At 43.4% G+C, this 17,662-nt stretch overlaps 1 protein-coding gene and 1 long non-coding RNA gene across 2 annotated transcripts in view; one reads left to right on the top strand and one right to left on the bottom strand.

Annotated features, from left to right (window-relative positions):
- LOC102758836 overlaps positions 1–17,662 on the bottom strand; it is a 117,716-nt gene that overhangs the window by 57,104 nt on the left and 42,950 nt on the right. The window lies entirely within an intron of this gene.
- Positions 16,113–17,662, top strand: part of ST8SIA3 (ST8 alpha-N-acetyl-neuraminide alpha-2,8-sialyltransferase 3) — a 9,907-nt gene continuing 8,357 nt past the window's right edge. Inside the window, exon 1 of the mRNA XM_006764453.1 lies at positions 16,113–17,133. Within this exon, the coding sequence (XP_006764516.1) occupies positions 16,955–17,133 (179 nt within the window). The 5' untranslated portion in view covers positions 16,113–16,954. The remainder of the gene's footprint in view (positions 17,134–17,662) is intronic.

Here is a 17,662-nt window from a genome sequence, read left to right as displayed (position 1 = left end):
TGCTGTGCAAAAGCTTTTTATTTTGATGTAGTCCCATTTGTTTATTTTCTCTTTAGCCAACATCACCCTAATCCCAAAACCAGATAAAGACAATACAATGAAAGAGAATTATAGGCCAATATCCCTCAGTATTGACTCTTATCTTTGCTGCCCAGGTGTCAGCGAGTGGGTTTTTGAGATGTAGATCCAGCCAAGCACTAGGAATGAATAGGACTCTCCTCCCTCTGACTGGCCCCGCCCTGTGGGAGGGGTCCTGAGGTGAAGCCATGCCTTGGGTTCCTGACTGCTCCTCATGCCCACCAGCCAGGCCGGGCCAGAACTGATGTAACTTCCTGGTATTTGGGTATAAATTAAACACGTGGTTCCGGTGCTGGGCCCCCTGTCTGTCCCTCCATCAGCGGGCAGAAGCCCACCCAGACCCTATTTTTATGTTTTGTCTCTTTCATTTCTTTCTCAATCCCAAGCGCCTCTACTCCAAGAATCAGTTCATTTCTCTTTTCGTGCTGGTCTCAGGAAGAGAGAATGTACCCCCATAGTCTTGTTTTCCATTCTTCCTTAGCCCTTGTCGTGTTCTACTCAAGATTCTTGAACCCCTGCGTTCTCTCTTTCGGAGCTGGTAGCGGGAAGAGAGAACCTACCCCCATACTTTTTGCCTTATAAGATGACAAACTCACGGGTTCTAGGGATTAGGACATGGATAATGGGGGGGGGGGAGGATCGGGGGGAGGCAGGCAACATTTATTCTATCTACCACATCCCCCCATGTTTTATGACAGGGAATTATGCAATCCTATTTCTTCCCAGCTAGGTGACAGGGAAGAAAGCAGAGAAACTTCTCTTCTGGGTAAGAGAAGGCTGGGTACTAACAGGGGATAAAGAGTGCGGAAGAGGTAATGGTGGCATAGTAAAGATTTCAATGACCTTTTTCCTGATTTTATGTGACTAATATTTAAAAGCACACACACAGTCAATAGAACAGACCCCATTTACTGCAGATAATTCAGGAAAATCGATTAAACAAACTCTAGTATTTTTCTATAATGGAATATTATTCTGCCAAAAAAGGAATGAGCTACTGGTACATAGAACAACATGGTTGAATCTCAAGAAATATTTTGAGTGAAAGATAACAGACACAAAAACTGTATTCTGCATAATTTCATTTATAAGAAGTTCAAGAACAGAAAAACTGATATATACTGGGGAAAATCAGAGCAGTTGTCCATGAGAGGTAGGAATTGACTGGAAGGAGACACAAGGGAATGTTCTTGGTGACAGAAATGTTCTAAATCGTGATTGAGGTCAATGGTTGCACAGGAGCATACATTTATAAAATTGTATACTTAAGGTCTATGCATGTCTCTGTCCATAAACTTTGACTCACTTAAAATTTTTTAAAAATAGTTAAACACAGAGGATAGATTGAAAGACTTAAACATACAAGTACCAGTAATCAGACTTCTAGAAGAAGAAAACTGAGGCCAAGACAATATTCAAAGAGGAAATGGCTAAGAATTGATGAGAGAGAGTGAATCCTCAGGCTGAAAGCATACACCAAGTGCCAAGCAGAACAAACCAAGACAAACCCCGCTTAGACACAACATAGCAAAACTGCAGGATATAAAAGTAGCAGTATAAATGCTCTCGAGATGGAGTATAGGGTGGGGGCAGGCTAGAGGAGGACATGGCGGGGAAGAGAGGGGCATGTATACTTTCAACAGTAAAGATTAAAAGAGAGAGAGAAAGAAAGAAAGAAAGGAAGGAAGGAAGGAAGATAGATAGATTTCATATTATAAGTCTCTTTAAAAATAAAATAAATGTTCTCAGAGAGAGATAGGGATAGATATACAGAGAGAGATTTTCTACAAAAATGTGCTCATTGAACTGACCTTAATCTTTTCAGTAACAACAATGGATGTCAGAAGACAACAACAACATCCCCAAAGTGCTGAAGGAAAATGTAATAAAAAACCACATACTTTGCTAAATGGTCATTAAAGAACAAGGACAAAATGAGGACATTTTAAAGATATAAAAATTAATAGATTTTTATTAAACACCCAACACTCCCTTTCTGTATAAACTACTACAAAGGAGTTTCTTCAGCAAAAAGAAAATTCAAATTAAAAGTAAGGTGTGGGCTATTCAATAAAGCCAGAAATGGTAAAACACATTGACATTAACTTTCATTAACTAGTAATTGTATCCAGTCAGAAAGACCTTCCATTTTTATTTTAAAAGGTAAATAATATACAATACTCTATTGAATGTTCATTGTAGAAACATTGAAAAGTACACAAAAGTATAAAGAAAATATAAAAACCACCCACAGTCAGTCTAGCACCCAGACATCACACTGCTGTTTCCACTGGTTTGTATCCATCACTGAGGCCCTATGCCAGTGCAAGATCTTCTCAAGAAGATTTTTTAACTAACAAACATTATTACTTCGAATGGATACAAATAAAATCTTTTTATTTATCTCTGTATTTTACTATTTTCTATAAAAATCCTTATGCATTTTTTTTTTATGATTCACTATTTTGTTAGGATAAAACTCTGGCAAAGACAGTGCTGGGAAATTCTGACCATTGTGGCAAGGCCTGGCCTTCAGAAGTAGAGGGACCTTTTAGTTCCCCTCAAATGAAAGGCATTGGAGGAATGAAAGGCCAAGATGTTATTTCAACAACAGTGGCAAAAATACATGACGGGAAAGGATAGTCTCTCCAACAAGTGGTGCTGAGAAATCTGGGCATCCACATGCAAAAGAATTAAATTGGACCCTATCTTACACCAAACAAAAAAAAATGAATTCAAAATGATTAAAGACTTAAATGTAATAAGTGAAACTATAAAACTCCTAAAAGAAAGCACAGGGGGAAATCTTCATGGCATTGGTCTTGATCAATAAGGCCTGGATAGGACACCAAAAGCACAGGCAACAAAAGCAAAAATAGACAAGTGGGGCTACATCAAACTGAAAAGCTCTGTGCAGCAGAGGAAACAACAGAGTGAAAAGGCAACCTATGGAATGGGAGAAAGTATTTGCAACCATATACCTGATAAGAGTTTAATTCCTAAAATATATAAAGAACTCCTACAACTCAATGGCAAAGAAAACATACTAATAACTTGATTTTTTAAATGGGCTTAGGACTTGCATAGGCATTTCTCCAAAGAAGACATACAAATGGCCATCAGCTCTTTGAAAGGTATTTAATGCCACTAATGATCAGGGAAATGTAAATCAAAACCACAATGAGATATCTCACATTTGTTAAGATGATTATTTAAAAGGAAGGAAGGAAGGAAGGAAGAAAGGAAGGAAGGAAGGGAGGGAGGGAGGGAGGGAGGGAGGGAAGGAAGGAAGGAAGGAAGGAAGGAAGGAAGGAAGGAAGGAAAAGAAAAGAGAAAGACAAGAAAAGAAAAGAAAAGAAAAGAAAGACAAGTGCTATCCAGGATGTGGAAAAATTATAACCCTTGTACACTGATGGTGGGGAATGCAAATAATGTAGCCACTATGGAAAACAGCATGGAGATTTCTCAAAAACTAAAAATAGAACTACAATATGATCCAGTAATCCCACTTCTGGGTATATATCCAAAGGAATCAAAATCAGTATCTCAAAAAGACATTAGCCCTTTCATGTTCATTGTAGCACTATTCACAATAGCCAAGATGTGGAAACAACCTAAATGTCTACCAATGAATGGATAAATAAAATGTGGTATATTATATAATATATACACAATGGAATAGTATTCATCTTTTAAAATAAGGAAATTCTGCAATATGTGATAACATGATGGATACATAAGTAAAACAAGCCAGTTGCAGAAGAACAAATACTGCATGATTCCACTTAAATGAGGTATCTCTAAAATAGTCAAACTCATAAAAACAAAGAATAAAATGGTGGTTGTTGGGAGCTGGAGGGAAGGAAAAATGGGGACTTACTAACCAATGAGTATAAAATTTCAGTTATGCAAGATGAATAAATTCCAGAGATCCACTGTACAAGACTGTGCCAATAGTTGACAATACTATATTTGTACACTTAAAAATTCTGTTATGATCTCAGATTAAGTGTTCTTATCATAATAAAAACTTTTAAATTTTTAATTTTTTAAAAAAGATGTTCTTTTGCATCTGTGTCTTCCATGGACCAGCCAGCTGTATGGGCTCCAGGATTTTCACATGAAACAATGGAATCAGCAGAGTTTATCAGTTCCTCACGGCTCTAACCTCAGTGACCTGGCACCACAGGCAGAGGCCCTTCTGCTCAGACCCCCAATAGCAGCCCAGGCCCAGCCCCAAAGGGTTCGCCCCTCCCCCAGAAAAGGTTCTGTCTCTGACACAGTGGAAAATTCTCCCTAGTTCCAGCTTCCTGGGCAAGTGACACCCAGAAGCAAGAACTGCTTGTAGAGAGAAGTGAGACTGAAACTTCACACCTGGGTGGGATCAGATTGCCCAGTGAAGACTGACTGTGACATGCAGGCTCTGCTCCTGGCCCAGGTGCTGTGTGGGACCCAGGTCGGCTTGTGTCATGCTCACTCGCTGGCCGACCCAGAGGCCTGTCTCCTCTGCCTCTGACCCGTCACACTAAACAGACTCACGGGTGGATGTTCCAGTACAGCCCTCCAACAAGCAGACAGGAAAGGCGAATCCTTTGGGGTCTGGGAAGAGCCATAAAAGGATCTGTAGCAAAAAATCTGTTTTCACCTAAAAGATGCATGTTCTGTTTGTATCTTATTCCATGCTCTTACGCATTTGAGTGTAAAAATCTTTGCCCCATCTCTTGGCTTTACGTACCCTACCCCCAGCACATATGACACCCTCCCACAGAGGGTACCTGTAGCCTGGTTAGAGAAAGCCAGGGTCCCTCGGGACTCCTCCTCCACTATCCTCTGTGCTTGCTTCTGGTCCCCAGTTTAGGGGCTCCTCCAGTTGTCCCTCCTGAATTCATACTTAGCTGTCTCAGGGTCAGCAGCATTGGCAGCTTCTTCAACCCAGACACCCGCCTTTGCTTCAGGGGAGTTCTTCCTGTTGCAACCCGATTGCCCAGCACCAGTGAGGAGAGGGGGATATCTGACACCACATCCCAAAGTGCAGTGCCCTCAGGAACAGTGTCAGATCAGACAGCCCTGGCTAGACTCCTTCCCACAGGTGGGAAAGGGAGAAATAAGACTCCCAGCAGAAGGACTCAATGTCTCCAAACTTAAGGTAATAAAGCATATTAGCAAAGTTGAGAGTTCAAGGAGATGAGGAGAATCCAGCAAAGAATTGAGAAGGAACAAATCAGTGAGGGAGGAAGAACACTCAGAGAAGTATGAAGTCCCTGAATCTAAAGACAAAATGTTCCAAGAAGGGAGCTATCACCTGTGTTGAATGATAGTCTAGTAAGCCTGGGAGTGGAGATGGACTATTAGATTTAGAAATAGGGAAGTCATCAGTGACCCTGGAAGGAGTGGGTTCTGTGGAAGGTAGAGACAAAAGCCTGACTAGAATGGACTCTGGGGAGAGTTGGAGACATCAAGAATAAACAACTCTTTCAAGTATACCATATCTCTTTGTTAGCTCTACTGTATATTAACTACACGGTATGGTATATGTAAAAGTTGCTAAGAGTAATCTGAAGCATTCTCACCACACACAAAAAAAAGATTCAACTATGTTAACTCTGTGAGGTTATGGATGTGTTAATTATCTTGATCTTGGTAATCACTCTACAATAAATATGTATATCAAAGCATCACGTTATACACTTCATAATAATTGTCGATTATTACTCACTAAAGTTAAAAAAAAGAATAAACAATTCTTTTGAGGAGTTTTGCTATAAAAAGAAACAGAAAGCTAGGGTAATAGGTGAAGGAGAAAGTGGGAGTCAAAAGAACAATTTTTTTAAGATGGAAGAAATAAAAATATGTGGGTAAGCTGTTGGAAGTGAAGTAACAGAGAGCAACAATTTGATGATGCAGGAGAGAAGTGCTGAACCAATGCCCTTGAGAAGACAGGAGCAGACAGGGTCTAGTGCACAAGCACAAGGGCTAAGGACTTTGTCCGTATCATTCATCCCTGGATCACCAGAGCATGGATCACTGCTTGGGCACACAGTATGCTCTCATTAAATATTTAGTAGATGAAGGCATAGTATCCAGGTGAGCTCCATGATGCAAGGGGGAGCTAGAAAATTATTACCTGGTTCAGGCATGAGGTGGGTAGAACCTTGGTTAAATGGCACAAAAAGAAAGAAACTTATTCAGAAAATATAGTATTTTTAAAGGAGAAATATTAGTACTAACACTGATATAACTGATTATGGATGGGTGTTGCCAAAATAGTCTCATGCCGGTGACATTAAGAAAAACTGAACTTCTGTAAAGGAATTCACAGGACCTGGAACTGAATCTAGGAACCCATTCAGTGTCCAAGCAAGTTGGCTCCCAAAGTTACTCTGGTAGTTTCTCCATTTCTGCCAGTCAGTGCTCTCCACGTTCTCCCTCTATGTTCCAAGGGAACTATGAGACTTTCTCTGTGATCACCATATGAGCAAAGAGCCAATGGGTGGGTGGACCCACTTCTGGTCCAGTCACTGCCCAGAACACAGCCTACCATGGATTCCTCACCAGAGGCCATGGGCTGGGCAGTGTCAGCCAAATGGGGAGACCATGATGCAAGCTTGGATAAAAGAGAAAGAAGATTCAAATCTGATTTACAGGAAGGGAAAGATAAGGCTATTGGAAGCAGGAAAACATTTAAAAGAACTATGCTGTAGGATGAAAGAAGATGATATGCTCAGTTTTGAACAGGATCAGTTTGAGAAGATGGTGGCACACTCAAGAGGTGGCATTAGAGGGCCAAGGCTGGAGTGTGGATCAGGACTGTATACACAGACATGAGATTCAGTCAAGTAGCTGTGATCATTCATCCAATTATTGAGCATGTGACTATCGTAGGTTCTAGACCAGTGATGGCGAACCTATGACACGCGTGTCAGAGGTGACAAACGAACTCATTTTTTTGGTTGATTTTTCTTTGTTAAATGTCATTTAAATATATAAAATAAATATCAAAAATATAAGTCTTTGTTTTACTATGATTGCAAATGTCAAAAAATTTCTATATGTGACACGGCACCAGAGTTAAGTTAGGGTTTTTCAAAATGCTGACACACGGAGCTCTAAAGGTTCGCCATCACTGTTCTAGACTATCCTAGGTCCTCCAGCTGTAGCAGTGAGCAGAATAAAGCCTCTGCTCTTGCATGGATTACATTCTAATGTCCAAGCCCTTCAAAATAAATGGCCCTTTACACAACTTCCCACATATCCCTGTACTTTGTGACCATACAGAGAAAAGAACAAGGCTGAAGTCATGTAAGTTGGGAAGACAAAACAAAGGCAGAGACGAAGAAAATAAGACAGGGAAGGCACCGTCATAGCAGAATAGGGAACCAAGAGAGTGTCATCTCATAGAAACCAAAAGAGGACTGAGTTTAAAGACGGAATTAATGTCCAATGGATCCAGGCGAGTAGTTTAGAAAAATTTGACATGAGGGTGGCCATTGGTCTGCTTCTAGCAATGGTTTTGATCCTCACTGTGTATGAGACTCACCGAGGAGCTTTAAGACATGCAGATGCCTGAGAATATTTGGATTACATCTCTCAGAAAAAGGGAGAAAAAGAGAAAGATCAAAGAATCTTAAAAGTTAATTATTTATAAAGAAATTAAAAAAGACACAGAGATGCATGATGCAATTGGCCAGGGATGGGGCCTGAGCACTGGCATTATATTTAAATCACCTAGGTGACTTAAATGTGCAGGTAGAGTTGAGAAACATTCCTTTAAATAAAGCAATTTTAGCAATAGAAGCTAGATTGCAGAGAATAAAAAAGAAGGGTCACTTTTTTTAAGGAGACAGACTAGCAGTCTTAACATCAGACATGGATGTTTAGCCTCAGTCTCCTGCCCTGCTGTGTGATTTAACCTCTTTGTGTCTTATCTGTGAAATCAGGATAGAAATACTTGCTGTGCCCAACTCTCAGTTTCCTTGGGAGGTCAAGATGGGATAATAGATGTGAGAGTACTTTGAAAAAAACTGAAGTGCTATAAAAATGTAAGATTTATATGGTTGTCAGGTTTTCCCCCCAAAGATGGCCCTAAAGATAGTGATTATCAACTGTAAAGTCCTACATGGGACCAGTGTCCCTTTCCACATGGAGCTTACACAGAGCGAACCCTTTGATAAGTGTTCACAGCCACTACCTGAAGGTCTAATGCTGTATGCAGCTCTCACTTTTTCACAGCTGGCCTTGCACAGGATCTATGGTAGAAGCCATTTCCATAGTCTTGCAAAGCCTACCTAAAATTGCTAAATACACACCCATCCAACATAAAACTAAAGAGTTGAAGGATGCTCCTATAAATACTAAAAAATCAGTTCAATGTTATAAGGTCCCTATTTACTTGTCAATCCTAATTGTTACAGAGAATGGGGAAAGCAGGTGAGCGGTTAAGAGATGCCTGTGAGTGCAGGTGATACTGCAGGATCACAAAAGCCGAATTCCCTGGCAAATGGAAAAGGACTATCTACATCCACCAAAACCAGCAGTAGAACTCAGTGACCACCGTGGGGACTACTCCAGGTACCTGGACATGCCTACCTATCCTATATAATAAAAGGCTAATATGCAAATTGTCCCCTTGACCAGGAGTTCGACTGGGAGTTTGACCAGGGGGTGGGGCCGGCCAGCCAACAGCCCACAGCCCCTCTCCCCGGCTGGCCAGGCCTGATCAGCCCTAATTGGGGCAGGCCGGCCAGACCCCACCCATGCACAAATTCGTGCACTGGGCCTCTAGTGTATAATATATCATGCCAGTCTCCAAGAAAAACTGCAACATTTTCAATCTTCTACATTCTGATTGCCCTTGAGGCAGTACCTGCCCCCAGGTGAGCAGTGCTACCGGTTTGTGGTGACTAAGTTCCAATAGGGAGGCTTTCTTTAATCATAGATGGTCATAGGCATGAAGAGTAGTATTACAACATGCTCTCTACTCACTTTTGTTTAATGCTTCCCATCAGTAAAAATACAAGAAATACAATTCTTTGTTAAGGAAATCGCATACATAATAGTTGAGTTTTTTTTCTAATAAGCAGCTTGAATTCAGAACAAGAATAAAAAGATGGGAAAACTTCTACATAGAAATTAAGCCAGGTGTCAGATAACTGGTGTTAGCATCAGAGATATCATGGGGAGGATCAGTTACCCTTCTCTCACCTCTGAGCCTGCCTGGCTCCTACTCCAGTTGTTATCAGGGAGAAAAGTGCTAATTATATTCTTGATCTGCCTGTAACTCCTAAGATACTCTCCACCCAACCTCATCCACCAATGGAAAGGCTTGCTTCAAAACTGCCCTCCTCAAAACAGAAGTACAGACACCCAAAGTCAGACATCCTCATCTTACACCACCTCCAACAGGACATAGGCACTTTTGCATGTAAAACTATAAAACAGAACAATGTAAGATTCTGAAACTCAGACAAAAAGGATTCTTCACAAGTTTACATCAATCCTCTCATCCATTGAAAAGTCTCTTTCTTGTGTTCAAACATCCTTGTAAAAAGCTAACCATGAGGAGAAAGGGGTACAAGCCAAGGTGGGTACCACATCCTTGGCTTTTGAAATGAGAAACATCCACTTCAAAGAAGTATCTTTCATGCCCCCATTTTCAGACCCTAAGCTTCTGGCATGGGAGGCACCAAGATTTGGTGAAAAAAGAAATAATTGTGCAGACATTTGGTTCTATATTAATTGTTTTAATGTTGTAAACCTGTCCAAGTTACTCACCCTCCCTGAGTCTTTCTCCCATATCTAAGGAATCAATGAAAACACTATCATATAGCATTATTATGAACACTAGAGGCCCAGTGCACGAAATTCATGCACGGGGGGGGGGGTCACAATCCAGGACCACTGGCTCCTAACCGCTCGCCTGCCTGCCTGCCTGATCGCCCCTAACTGCTCACCTGCCTGCCTGATCACCCTAACCACTTTGGCTGCCTGCCTGATCGCCCCTTACTGCTTGCCTGCCTGCCTAATCACCCCTAACCACTCGCCTGGCTCCTGATCACTCCTAACCGCCTCTGCCTGCCTGCCTGATCATCCCTAACTGCTCACCTGCCTACCTGATCACCCATAACCACCTCTTCCTCAGTCCCCGCCACTGCGGCTTCACCCGGAAGGACGTCCAGAATGACATCTGAAAGTTTGTTCGGTTGTCTGGTCTAATTAGTATATTACGTTTTTATTATTATAGATGACTTGATATAGAACATGGAGGTCTATGATCTAAGACATGGTGTCACTCAATCTCTCACCACACACATTGAGAGTGAGTTTTTCAATACAGGGAAGTCCAGTGAATGCTTATTCCTCTGAATTCCCCATGAACAGAACAGAAGAAATTCCAGGTAGGGATCTGTGCTTATAATTGGGAGAGGGGTGGGGGTCAAGAGCCTGGGAAGGGAATTCTTGTTAGTCTCTTCTTCAACAGTTCCTACCATTTCTTCTCTGGAAGGAACACTCTTCAATAAATCAGCAGGCGGTAGTGCAACCCTTAAAATCAGATGGAAATTTTACCATTTTCTGTTGTAATATACAAAAAGTGTTTTTTCCCTGCTCTCAAAGATATGTTGTTGACAATTACAGTTTCAGAAGCACAAGGGACAAATAACTCCCCAAAAACTCAAGATGAAGGCTAAAATTAGATTTCTTGTTAAAACACCTCCCCTGACAGTACCTAGGCAATGTTATTGCACCTGCTCTAACCGAGGGTGATTTCCTATACCTACAGTCAGTGCAATAAAGGGGCACAATAGACATAAGAACAGCTTAAAACTTAACTGTAAGATTATTTTTCAAGTAGCTCCTCCAAGTATAATACCTTAGCTTCTAGAAAAAGTAATTGCTGCAAACATTTGAAAAGTCAAAATTCCATGCAAGGACCCAGGAGATTAACACAATTGAACATAATAGCTCCTTCCAAACCATTTCCTAGGGACTGGGCCTCAAAAAAAGCCTTAAGATAGTGTTCCAAATATATTGTATTTATTCAATGAAGAAAAGGCTATTTAAAGTTCCTGTGTTCCTTTCAAACAGAAATACTTCCCTGAGCTTTAAGGAAAGCATTCATCTGTGGGTGCAAAATTTCTCAGCTTCGAAGAAAACCTAATTATTGCAAACATCTGAAATGTTAAAATATTATGCAAATGTCTTTTGCAAAGATACAGACTAAACCTTGAAATAAACATCATTTCACACTGGCCTCAGAATTTGTGTTTAACATATATGCCGTGGATGCACAGGGCATCTCTGAGCGGCAACAGTGGTTATCTCTACAGAGATAAAGATGGGAGGGAGTTTGATTGCTCATAGTGCACCCCTCCTGTGCTTTACGTTTTGTCCTAGCTTAGCTAACCAATTAATTTAATTAAATGTGGTCTCTTCGATAGGCAAGCCAACTCATGCATCCCAGTCCAGGTGGATGACCTTTCTCTCCAGTCAGTCCTGGAGACCGACCTTCGCCCAAGCCTGGACCTCAGGTACAATGTAGAGCAAAGAAGTTCCCTGCCTTCTTTCCACCCTGAGCATTAGCAGTTCTGGCACTAAATAGTACAGTGAAGGTAGGATGCTGTCTCCTGACTGTCCCCAGCAGATGGCTGGCTCTCCATCCTGAGGCTCCAACCCTACCAAGCATTCTCCCAGCCCCAGAAAAGTCCACTGCTTTTCAGATATATCACTCTGGCCTTTGTCTTGTTGTCCCCAGCCTCCACCCTTATGACTAAATGGCTTTTTCAAAGAGCCTAGTATGCACTCTCTCTTCAGTAACACCACAATGATGAAGGGAGAAGATTTAAGCCCCTCTTCCTCTGGACCCTGGAATACCAATGGAATACAAGGCAGTCACTACCTGTGTGACCTTGGCAAATTACTTACCCTCTCTGAGCCTCAGTTTTTCATTCTTGAAACGGTGGCAGTCCTTATATCCTCAAAGGGATATAAGAGAGATTGAGCTCAGTTATATGAGTTGCCTAATATAATACCCAACACATAGTAGGTATGCAATAAATATGAAATGACATCATCATTATCAGTAGTATTAAGTGGTTCTCACTGCCAAAGGATGCTTCTTTCAAACTTTCCAGGTGCACACACATTTCCAGCTCTCTGTCCTAGGACCTGCATGCAAGCAGTATGCAAAAGCAGAAACCTTGAGCCAACACTTAACACCAGTTCCTTCAACTATAAAGTGAGGATAAGTATATCTCCCTCACCAGATCAGGGCAAAGATACCAATAATGTTTAAAAAGCAGCTGGCCCCAAAAGAGCTCGCTATATCTTGGCCACTTTTACTTTACTCCAAGGGGGCTTATCTGGCCGCTGGCTCCAACATGCCTTTCCCTCTTCCGCCTCCACATCTTTGTTCCACCCACTTTCCCTGCCTGCCCTGCCCGTTGCCATCTCCGTCTCTGGAAACTTCCATGCATCTTTCTAGTCTCAGTTCCATCTGAGAGCTTTTGACCATGATGGCTTTTCCAACCTCTGAACTCATAAAGTATTTATTCCAAGATCTTTCCTCTGTGGCCGTTGTTAGGTCTACCAGAAATTAAGAAGTCAGGGAATTGTGTACAAAAGAACTCCAGTCACATGGAACCAAAGAGCAGGTCCCCAGTGGACTCCCCTCAAGCTCACTCACCCTTCCAAAATCAACCCCCCTGAGGCCTTATCCAGAAGTATCTCATAACAGAAAATGATCAATTGGTTCATTGATAGATTACAACACACTGGGGCTTCTAGCATGTGGACAGGCAGGTGAGCCACTGGACACATCAGCTGGTGTCCAAGAGAACAGCTGCTGTTTCCACCTCCCCATGGGCCTGATTCCAGCTGCTCCTACATCCATTCACTGCAAATCAGATTGAGCCCCTCCTCTCTGTAAACACTGGATGGTCTCGGCAGTGCCGCTAGAAGACACAGCCATCTCCTTAGCATGTCCTCCAAGACTCTTTACAGTCTGACCCCAACTCCCTTTTTAGGCTCTTCTTTTGTGACAGTCACCTCATGCCTCATGCTGTTCCCCAAATCTACCATCCTCTTCCCTGCCTCCTAGTCCCCTCACCTTCTTACCTAATTAATCCTACTCACGCTTTAAAACTCAGATGTTATCCTCTGTGAAGAACCTGCCAGCCTTCCACAGGTAGAATTCAATCCGTAGTTCTCTCACCAGCCTCCTGTTGCTGAGCTCCTCACACAGGACTGCTTACTCCTCACTCCCCATAAGACCATAAGCATTATGAGATTAAGGGTGATTTTATAGCCTCTATATCTACCCAGTATGGTGCCTGATAACCATATACTTTATTTAATACATTGATGAAAGAAAACAGAACTAAATGAATGAATCGAGCTGCTTCTAACAAAAGACACCACCTTCCCCATCCATGTGCAGAAGTTACTCTTGGTTGTTAAGAGACTGTACATGTCAACAGAGCCGTATTTGCAAAAGATGGGCACTCATGGGGGTTGGAGAGGGAAGTGCTGTGTCTAAAATAACCCCCGCCCCTAAAAAAACATTATGTCAGAGGGGGTCTTTCCTTTCTGTATTTCTTGTGTTCACCCTCCTATACTCTTGTACAAGTCTGATTTCATTTTTTAAATATCCTAACGAGGTTTTAATGCACTAGGTAGCTGTCATCCCAGTGTGAGAAGTCCTCTGTCCAGCTGCTGCAGTTGTTCTTCGAAGCACCATCCCCTGGATTTTCCACTCTGGTAATTACTGAGCAACCCATTTTCACCTCTAGGCCTGGCATCTGTGGCAAGGGTTCCTGTCTGCCTGTTTATTTTCTGGCTAATTTAGTTCCTTTACGTCACATGGCTTTCAGTAACTTACATGCAATATAGGAATCACCCTAGTAGGACTTTCCTTAGGTTCACAGAGACGAGCTAAGTATAAGTAATAGATCAGTTTTTAAATCCAGGCAGAATGAGTCCATATCATAGGCCCCAAGGAAAGCTTATAACACCATTTTACAAAGAGAACCCAAGAGCTTCTTGATCTTTGCTATTTTCCATATGAAAATGCCCCACCAAGTATGTGCTTCCCTATGCATTTTGTAGTAGGACATGTATGGGGTCAAAGAAAGACACTAAAAACTTGCCCTAGCCATTTTAGCTCACATGTATTAACTGCTTAATGCAGGCCAGGAGCTGGGCCAACCCCTTGACATGCCGTGCTTAATCTTCCCCCAATTCCTGCGAGGTTTTTATTCTGGTTCTGCAGATGAGGAGCCTGACACACAGAGAGGTTGATAATTTACCCAAGGTAATATGGCTCAAGGGTGCCAGCGTAAGCTTTTGAAGTCAAGTCTGCTGGCTCTGGAGCCTGAAGGTGTAACCATTGCCCTAGGCTTGTTCACTGACTTCTTGCTCAAGAAGAGTTTTCCCAGCATGTGTAATTCCTAGACAGTTCTCATAAGATCTTACTCCTTTTGGCATTTTATACTATACTCATATGATCCTTTCTCTTTAAAAGCTATAATAATTATTCAAGAAATATGATTCAATATTCATCATGTACAGAAGAACAGAACTTTTCTAAAAAAAATTTTATAATAAAATGCCCCATGAGGGAAAGATTATGTCCTCTTGACCCACATTTTAAAATTTTTGTATAAAATGTCTACAGTGGGTACAAAATGACTGATTCTCTTTGTCATTGGAAACATACAATTGTATAATGTATGTCACTGGCTGTCCATAACCAGACAGATGAGTTTCACAAGGGAGCTCATTTGGTCCTCAAGCATTTATTAAGCATGCCCTCTAATGAGACTGTTGCTGGCAGCACATGGAAACAGGGAGGAAGACCACATGGCCTTGGCTCACAGACAGACCAGAACATTAGTTCCTCCAAAGCCAGTACAGCAAGAAGTTCAGGAGAGAAAGAAATCATGACCAACTTGGAAAAGATCAACTTGCTTTGTTGGAAAAGGCTCTTAAAGGCCAATTTCTCATCTCCAGCTTCTTTCATGTGTGTTTATTGACCAGTATTGAGAGGGCCAAGCCAAGGGTAAAGCTAGGGTCGAAGAAGCCACAAGCTTACTGCAAAGAACAGAGATAAAGAAACATATGTGCCTGGCTGGCATGGCTCAGTGGTTGAGCATCAACCTATGAACCAGGAGGTCACATGCCGGGATTGTGGGCTCAGTCCTTAGTGGGGGGCATGCAGGAGGCAGCTGATCAATAATTCTCTCTCTCCCAACAATGTTTCTACCTCTCTTTCTCTTTCTCCCTTCCTCTCTGAAATCAATAAAAATGTATATATATATTTTAAAAAGACACATGTGGCTTGCCTCTGAGCACACAACAGCCTGACTGAAAATGGATTAATTTTTGTTTCCAATGGTTATTAAAACAGGCAACATATGAATATGCTAAAACAAACTGAAGGTCAAGCAACACAAAGTATTAGGCTTCCTTTCCACCTTCAGAGGCAGCCTAGTTCGTGGGCTCCTTCAAAAGAGAGGTCCATGCATTTATAATGGACAAGATGTATAATGCCTTCAGCTTCTTGGCTTCTCAGGACTGTGCGGTGGCCCATTCCCAAGGTCTGGCCACAGGGATGAGTCAGAAATGTGGGGAATGCAGTTAGATCAGGGAGAATGCTCCAGGCTGGTGAACACAGCCCCACCCTGTTGGCCACCTTCTGTGTGCTGGGACCGCAGGCTGTGGACAGGGCAGGGGCAGCCAGAACTTCACTAGGCACTGCACATCTTTTGCCGAGGAGCAAAGTATGTAGTGAGCATGGAAGGCAGATGAGAGATTCTGGAAAATTCCAAGGAGGTAAATATATTTTTATTGATTTCAGAGAGGAAGGGGGAGGGAGAGAGAGATAGAAACATCAAAGATGAGAGAGAATAATTGATTGGCTTCCTTCTGCATACTCCCCATTGGGGATCGAGGCCACAACTCAGGCATGTGCCCTTGACCAGAATTGAACCCGGGAGGCTGATGCTGTACCCACTGAGCCAAACCAGCTAGGGCCCAAGGAGGTTTTACTCACAAGGCAGGTTGGGCCGGCTGGTTAGGATTTCCTTGCTGGGGAGCTGGGGAGAGTGCTACCCAGTGGGGTCTAGGGCAGTGCCTTCGTGGTGAAGAGAGAAGTTTTTAAATGTCTGCCTTTCTAAAACTACTCTCCCTGCATCTCAGAAGCACCCAGCTGGTGTGTATCCTCCAGAATAGCAAATCCAGTTATTTGTATCCCTATTCTCTGATATATTTATAAAGTAATGAATGGTCCATTAACTAAGTTAGGGCCTCTTTCTACAGCCACCACTTCACATGCACCCCTCAGCAGGAGGTTGTTGACGTGGGCTGCAGCCTTCCAGCCTCAATTCCCTCCCTTCACCACCTCCCCTACTCTTCCCCCTCTCCCGCCCCATCCCGGGTTATTTGGGAGATTAGAGTTCATTAATTAAATCCTGTGCTTAGATCGAACTGTAACATTATTCCAATCACATTTATCTTGCAGGCGGCGGAGGAGATGGCAGCCTCGCTGGAAACGCGCGGGGGAGCTTGAGCCTGCAGCCCCAGACGCACAGCGCTGCGCACTCCCTATCCTCCCTATCGGCGCGGCAGCGCAGACCCTCCATCTTCCTGCTCAGCTTCCCCGCCTGCTCACCCAGCCTTGAGGGTCCCATTTCTCTCTGGGGCCCTGGCCCACCCCCACACCTCCTCCTGCCTCTGTGGCTCCCCGACCCGGTCCCCTCCCCCCAGCCCCGCCACACACGCTGACACGCGCGAGAACACACACGCCTGACACGCCAGCGAGCTGCTGGCTGCTCAATGGACCGATTTCCCCGCTGTTCCTGATCCCAGCCCAGCCCAGCCCGGGATGAGAAATTGCAAAATGGCCCGGGTCGCCAGTGTGCTGGGGCTGGTCATGCTCAGTGTTGCCCTGCTGATTTTATCGCTCATCAGCTACGTATCCCTGAAAAAGGAGAACATCTTCACCACTTCCAAGTACGCCAGCCCGGGGGCGCCCCGAATGTACATGCTCCACGCGGGATTCCGGTGAGTGAGGGCCTCCGAGCGCCCTCGGGCATCTGGCATATGGGGGAGGGGGAGGGCAATGAGGTGGGTGTTTGGGGTTCTCTGAGCTACTTTGGGCAAGATAAACTGCGTGGTCCTCCCACTCCTCTCTTCGATTCTGCCTCCTCCCTTTTGTTTTTTAACCCAAAGCCTCTAAACTATCCATGTGATTGCATGTCTCGTATTCTTCTTTGGCACCCCTTCCCCATTTTCAAAATGAGGGTAGGGTTTAAGGAGAATGATGGTCGAGAGAGAAGCACTGTGTGTTTGGGGGCAGGGGGAGGTGAGCCGGGAGATGGACGTGGGTGAGGTGAGTGCCTTCCCTGGGCCCTGTCCACAGACTCCGAGGCTGGGCTCTGGGCAGTCCCGAGGCGATTTAATGGCGCAGGCGCCGCACTCCCCTTGTAACCTCCTCCACTCCCATCCCTCGCCCCCCCATATACCATCAAATGTTGTGCGAGTCTGCTCTTACCAAGCCCCTGGGGTATTTTACCTTGATCCTTTAACCCAG

The sequence above is a fragment of the Myotis davidii genome, unplaced genomic scaffold, assembly GCF_000327345.1.
Source record: "Myotis davidii unplaced genomic scaffold, ASM32734v1 scaffold38, whole genome shotgun sequence".
Taxonomy (NCBI): Eukaryota; Metazoa; Chordata; class Mammalia; order Chiroptera; family Vespertilionidae; genus Myotis; species Myotis davidii.
Note: the sequence above shows the minus strand (reverse complement) of the source record. Positions and strands in the feature narration are given on the sequence as shown.